This window comes from Ctenopharyngodon idella, chromosome 19 (genome assembly GCF_019924925.1).
Source record: "Ctenopharyngodon idella isolate HZGC_01 chromosome 19, HZGC01, whole genome shotgun sequence".
NCBI lineage: Eukaryota > Metazoa > Chordata > Actinopteri > Cypriniformes > Xenocyprididae > Ctenopharyngodon > Ctenopharyngodon idella.
Genome location: NC_067238.1, coordinates 10,254,069 through 10,261,339, shown reverse-complemented (window position 1 = coordinate 10,261,339; position 7,271 = coordinate 10,254,069). Strand labels below are relative to the sequence as shown.

The following is a 7,271-nucleotide window of genomic DNA, read 5'->3' as shown; positions in this document are numbered from 1 at the left end:
TGACAACTTACCCCTGTGACAAGTAGGCCTAGTCCTGATCTCCTCTATACACAGGTATTTACAAATAAATATCTAGGATTGATTGTTATATGTTTACACTTATGAAAATCAGATTTACATCTGTATTCATGATGTGCAACTAACTTTACAGATTTCATAGTGTATTGTGACATTGTATTATGGGTTGACAAAGCAATCAACGATTCATTTCAGTGGATTGGCGTCATCGGATGTTTTCTAAAATGTATTTTCAAGAACGTTTTAATGATGTTCATTTCTAGGATAATTAATTTAGGACACAGCTTGGGCATGCAATCTGTATAGGCTGCGTCATACATATGAATCTCACAAGGAGAACAGCATGAAAGTGTTTGATCAGGCTTCATTTTTCCCACGACACTATAACCTCCCTCTCTTTTCTCCTCCTCTCCTCGTCTGTGCCGCTTGTAGAGGCTCGCGGAGCATTGAGGCGACCTGAGCGTGGCGCGCGGGTGGAACAGGCTGAGCTTCCCTTAATTAACGGAGCGCGAGCCCTGCAGGAATGCCTGCGAGACGCTGCTTGGAGAAGGTAGGCGATGCCTTTATTTTCTATGAGTTTACGGTGACACCAAAGACGGCGTAAAAGATGAGGCACAAGGCAGGCAACCTATTTTTCCCAATGCTTGTCATCCTGACTACTTTTTCTGAGACTGAAAACCAGGAAACGCTTCACTATTCTGTTCAGTGCTGATGTTCACGCGCCGTTTAAAGCTCTTCAGATTAAATATTACAAGTATTGTTGACCGGATAAAACGCACTTTTAGGAACATTTCGGTCGTGAAAAGGATTTATGAACCTAAATACTAAGGATTTATGAACCTAAATACTAATTAGAAAAATCAAATGTAAGTATTCAACCTTTTTTTGAAAATATATTTTTATTACTTGAATTGAGAATGTTGAAGATAACGATGAGACGTGTATGAGAGACCCGAAAGTCTTAAACATCTTATCGTTTTTTTCTCATCAAACTTTGATATAATATTGTAATATACATTATTTGCCTGCTTTAAATTAAAGTAGTAATTTATTTTTAAACTGTAAATGTCAAGTAAGTTGTGCTGTGGTTACAATCAACCCCGTTACCAGGGTGAGTTGTAACAGTATAGGTTGGATGGACTGTAACATCTTTTGATGTGGACGTTTTAAATGTTGTGTATAAATATATTATAGAAATATACGTGTATAACATTTAACATTTAGATGCAAATCTTGTATAAATGTTATATATTAAGGTAAACAATATAACCTTCTATTTCTGTCATTAATTACATTTACCATGCTTACAAATTACATTATATATGTGAAATTATACTTTCCTCCTTCAAAATAGCTGTTACTATTTTGTGTCATATTAAATATTTCTACACTATTTTGTGTTATCTAAAACTGAAAGGGTTTAATTGCTGTTTTAAATTGTTGTTTTTGTCTTCATCCTGCAGGGCCAGCATGCTATGAGATGAACATACGAATAGAAGTTCAAATGGCTGATCTTAAAGTCCTCTTTTGTGGTCAAGACGCTGTCCAGACCGATCACCTTGACTGGTCCCTAAAACACCAGCAAAGTCATCACTCAGTGTGCGCAGATGAAAGGGCCCTTTCCAACGAAGAGTGCTGCCAGGCGTATCTGGAGGAGAATGTTAATGAGGTGAACAGGCTTTCAGAACCATGGACAGCGACTCTGCCAATTGGACGACTCTGCAAACTCAATGAATGGGGATTCGATGAAGAAGTTGAGGTATGTTACGATGAGCAGTTTGAAACAGCTTTTCCAGGTGTGGCTGACATTACTGACCATAAAGACGGTCAGTTGTTAGAGGAGGAGACCAACTATGACAACTTCAGTTGGAATTCATCCAAAGATCTCCAAGATGGCGCCCCGGAATGCTCCCTTCTGTCAGTTGACGATTTCATGGTGGATTCATCGGAAAAGTCAGTGGATTATGGATTTATAGGCGCTGTTACCTTTTTAGTTACAGGGATCTCATTGGTTGTCATCTCCTACACAGTCCCACGTGATGTCAAAGTGAATCCCGACAGTGTTTCCGCCCGGGAGATGGAGCGCTTGGAGAGAGAGAACGCCCGAGTGGGTGCTCACTTGGACAGGTGTGTGATTGCAGGGCTGTGTCTCCTCACACTCGGAGGTGTGGTACTGTCAACCCTGTTGATGATCTCCATGTATAAAGGAGAGATGATCAGGAGACAAGCATTTGCTTACTCCAAGCACCAAGCCAGACTGTATGGCTCTATAAATTTCAGAAGTGGCGCGAGCCCGACCGCTGCTCCTTCGCTTTTGTCTCTTGATGAAGATGAAGGTCCTGTTGAAGTCTTGAGTTGAAGCCAAAAAACATATCTTGTCAGTTCTTCAAATGATCAAAACAGCTTTGTGATACTGTGATCTACTTCTAGACTCCTAAATTACTACTAAATTTGAGTCGAAAATATTTATATGACTGAATAAACTTGACTACATTGGGTCATATCAACAAAAGTCATTTTAAGGGTCCAAGCAGGTTGAAATTCTACACTTTTTACACTGTATGTAATGGACAATTAAATGTTACATCTATGAAAATGTAACATACCAACATGAATTTGAGTCCTGTTTATGTGAACAATGTCCCTGTGAGAGTTTGTGCATTTTTCCAAAGCGTATGTTCTTGTAAATATACAGCATGCTTTACACGTGCAGTTAAATAAGCCTCTCAGTTGGTGTGATCAGTTTCTTTGGGTATATGCAACTTTTTACTACCTTGCCAAATGCGTATTTGTGTCATATTTAGTCAGTTGTCACTTTGGAAAAGAAAAAAGGCTTTTACATTTTTCCTTTTTTTTTTTTTGGCCTGGCTTGGCAGACTATGTCTGACAGCTGACTTAATCGTCAGTCATTGTTTGAAAACCTCTCTCCAAACAGGAAGGACGGAGATATATTCCAATGCCTCCGAAGCCAGTCAAATCTATACATTTGCATTCACATTTACATAAAAATGCACACGATAAACAGCTTAGCAATAGAGGTAACGTGAATGCACACCAGGGAGGTTTGAACTAATTTTTTGTGAGCTTAGTTTATTTAGAGAATATCTGTGGTTTTAATGCACATGGGATGCGGGAAACATATGAGCAGATGTCTCTCTCTCTTTTTCTCTCTACCTCTCATCAGTGTGCCAGTGTACTGGAGGAGTCTCATGGGAAATGACTGCTCTGTTTCTCCTTCCCAATAGCAACTAACCCCATTAGAGTCGCACATCATAACACGTAATGACCTGAAAGAACCGAATCCAGAATGCAGACCGCAGCAAAAGGCACATAAAACCATTGTGTAGATTCTCATCCCCCAAAGCATAAGCTGTCAGAAACAAGTAAAGAAAATTAACCTGAAACAGTGTTCAAGTGCTCTCAAAATATCTTCTTTTATGTTCAGCAGAAGAATAAAGTCGTACAGGTTTGGAATGACATAAGGGTGAGTAATAATGACAGGATTTAAGAACACCTAACATAGCGGAATCTAGACATATAAGCCTCAGGCTGTGGGTCAAGGTATAAAAAAAAAAAGTGCCCATAAGGCTTTGAACAAGCAATAGGCTCTATTGGTGCTTCTGCTGAGGAGTGCGGTCCCTATAAGAAACGCTTACTGAGGGCCGGATCAGATTATCCCTCGCTATACACCAGCACTGCAGCCAAGATTCCTGACACCAGTGTTCTTTTCATCCCATTTTTACGTGACAGCACACACATGAGTGTTTTAACAGCCCCCTCGAGTGTCTGTTTGCGTGAAATCACTTATTGTTAGACGTTTAAACAAATGCTTGTAGAAAATTGCAGCTATTAAATCTGCAGGTTACTAATATCACTTGTGGATTTAATAAAGCTTAATGGTTTGCCGTAAAAACCAAACTCAGTGCCCTTAATATGGGTGAAGATAAGGGGGGGGGGGGGCATATTCTTATAATGTATTTTTAGGTCGCACACAGCGGTGTGGATAGCAATAAATGAAATGTCAACAATGCATGACCAAGTCTAGTGAAATACGAACTGATTTATATGCCATTTCTCCTTCTCTGGCTGTCGCCATCTCTCTTTTTGTTTCCCTGTCTACCTCTCTCATTCTCTCTAACCAGCACTCAGTATAATAACTCAATCACTTAGGGCCGCTGGCATCAGGAAATGGGGCTAAATTGATTAAAGGGTCAGTATGGGTCAGGGAGTGGGTGTGGACATCGTCTCAAGGGACAGAGTTACGGTCATTGTGTGCACATACACGCAATACAACACATAGCTGAGCCATATCATAAATTGCCTGTGGCGCAGTGACATCTTAACATATCATCTCGCTCTATTCTTTAGATAAAGAACCGGCCCAAGCCGGTCCGAGTGAAAAGATGTCAGTAAAATGAAGTCCAGTCCAGACTGTCTGTGAGACACAGATGGAGTTGTCAGTTATACTGTATGTCACGTGAGTGACCCATTAGCCTGTTCATCCGTTCTGCTGTTTTCTTTTCTATTTGGTGTAATTATTCGGCAAGACGAGTCATTTGGACATTCCTGTGCTGTTTAATGGCCTGTTCGACAAATTGATTCTTGTTACCTAGAGTTTGTTGCATAGCAACAGTAAAAAATGTTATACAAAAAGTCAGCGACCATGAAGCAAAGTATCTCCAGTGAAAAGGCACTAGTTCATCATTCATTGCTTTGATTCGGGATCTCGTTGTACATCATGGAGACCAAAGAATGAAGTCAGCAGCCTTAGTCACAAGGCTACAGGAAACAGATAGTCAGGGAGCTGCATAGTAATGTGGCAGCCGCATTTACTTCAATAGGATCTGAATTTATGACACCACGACATAAGCGGCAGTTTCTCAAATTAGGTGGTGGAAATAAAGGCACCTTGGGGAAAAACACAGTGCTCTATAGATAATTTCTGGGACCCTCATTGTGCCTCGTTGATGATGTATTACTGTGACCTATACTGTGGAGGAGAGTTTTGCACACATTCTGCTTTAACAACAGAGTCCAAAATATAAGAACAAAACTCTTTAGTAAGCCTAAAAAGAGCAGAGTCAGTCATCATTTTGATTAAATTTACATGATTTCAAAAGGTTATTTTTGTACATATTCGGAACATCAAAAGCGCAGCTTACCTTTTTCAAGCTAACCAAAACAGCTTTTCTTAAAGGATTAGTCCACTTTCAAATAAAAATTTCCTGATAATTTACTCTCCCCCATGTCATCCAAGATGTTCATGTCCTTCTTTCTTCAGTCGAAAAGAAATTAAGGTTTTTGATGAAAGCATTCCAGGATTATTCTTCTTATAGTGGACTTCAATTGGCCCCAAACGGTTAAAGGTCAAAATTACAGTTTCAGTGCAGCTTCAAGGGGCTTTAAACGATACCAGATGAGGAATAAGGGTCTTATCTAGCGAAATGAACAGTAATTTTCTAAAAAAAATAAAAAATTATATACGTTTTAACCATAGACACTCGTCTTGAACTAGTTCTCTTCTTCTTCTTCTCTATTAGAATTCCGGCAGTGTAGACGCTGCTGAGTGTATTACTGCCCTCCACAGGTCAAAGTTTGAACTAATTGTTATATACTTGCACTAGCATACAGTTAGCAGCGTCTACATTGCCGGAATTCTAATAGAGAAGAAGAAGAAGAGAGCTAGTTCAAGACAAGTGTCTATGGTTAAAACATATATAATTTTTTATTTTTTTTTTTAGAAAATGACCGATCGTTTCACTAGGTACGACCCTAATTTCTTTTCGACTGAAGAAAGAAGGACATGGACATCTTGGATGACATGGGGGTGAGTAAATTATCAGGAAATTTTTATTTGAAAGTGGACTAATCCTTTAACCAAATTACACTATGCTGAGCTTGTAGGCTGTTTGCCAACTGAAGCTTAACTGAAAACACTAAAAATGGGAAATGTTTAATTTGACCACTTTTAGTTTCATTAATATAATGTGATATGTCATTTAAAACACATTAATTTCCATATTTTCATTATAACTACACCATAAACTGATTTTCTATCATTTCTAATTAGATACAGAATAGAGCACTCATAACAAAAGCCAAAGCAAGATTTCAAAGGTGTTTTGTGCAACCCAATCTCATGGGAGAACATAACTGGCGATGAATTCGTATGAATTTGTATGATGCGAGTCGTATGAAAGCATACTTAAAAAAAAGTAAGCATGTAAGTTCTCCCCTAACCCCACCTCTAAACATAACTAACACTCAACAGATCGTATGAAAATATATGATTGTACAAATTCGTATTGATTAGTTACTAATTCACCAAATGTAAAATAGTTACTAGGCTCCATGCCCTATGACTTAGAATGTCGTAAAAGGAATAAAGAGAGAGAGAAAATAGTTACAAATTGCCACGAGATTCTATTTGTTTTGAGTGTCTGTTAGCACATTGCTATGCGTATTTTCCCAAGTCAAAGAAACCAGTTTTTATGATATTTTTTTTAACTTTCCAACAGGTGAAAACCGCCAATTTATTATAGCAGTGTTGATAAAGTACAGGTAATAATATTAAGTATAAATAAATAATTCATAATAATTCATTTATAAGTATGAGCAAATAATATTCAATAATCCTGAATAATTATGATCAATACTATGTCTAAGACAGTATAGTATAAATTGCAACTGGAAGCATGATATGTGAGGTGCTTTAATAGTAACGATTCTCTACTATTGATGTTAGAACTCTGCCGTAACTGTGGGTCATGAGTCAATAAAAATTGAGCTTTTCCTTTCAGTTCTGTCAATGCTATTTTTATACTGAGATGGTTAAGATGTTAGGGGTGCGGAGCAGCCACCTTTTCATGGATTTCCAGAATCATTTCTTTACACGTATTCTTCGGGTAATGAGTCCCTTGAGAGTTGTGGCACCTTTCACATGCCAGCAGAGAAAAAGACGAGTTGGGAGTGTCAGGTGATGCTTAAACAAAAGAAACGTACCTTCCTAAAGACATCAACAATGCAAAAAGGGAAGCCACATCACTTTCTTTCTGTGAAAAGAAAAAAAGTCTGTCAGAGCAAGTACTTTTCAACCATTAAAATTCATGTTGAAAGTAGTATCAGTCATAGTAAAAATCCTGCAAGTATTTGTGTGCCTCACACCTCACCTTGTTGACTTCCTGTGCCTGTTGTTACACAGTATACGTATAGATCTACAGTGATTGGTTGGTTAGTTAATGAGAGCCAGCTGG

General features: G+C 38.4%; 1 protein-coding gene across 2 annotated transcripts; it reads left to right on the top strand.

The window, feature by feature from the left end:
* Nucleotides 1-361: 361 nt before the first annotated feature.
* Nucleotides 362-3,366, top strand: LOC127501199 (transmembrane protein 74). 2 transcript variants are annotated; one of them, XM_051873092.1, is made up of 2 exons: nt 362-568; nt 1,482-3,366. In XM_051873092.1, the coding sequence occupies exon 2, from the start codon at nt 1,499-1,501 to the stop codon at nt 2,375-2,377; it is 879 nt and encodes a 292-aa protein (XP_051729052.1). In that variant the 5' UTR covers nt 362-568; nt 1,482-1,498; the 3' UTR covers nt 2,378-3,366. The 2 variants fall into 2 exon arrangements, with proteins under 2 accessions (XP_051729052.1, XP_051729053.1); XM_051873093.1 differs by lacking the exon at nt 362-568 and adding an exon at nt 594-884.
* The last annotated feature ends 3,905 nt before the right edge of the window (nt 3,367-7,271 follow it).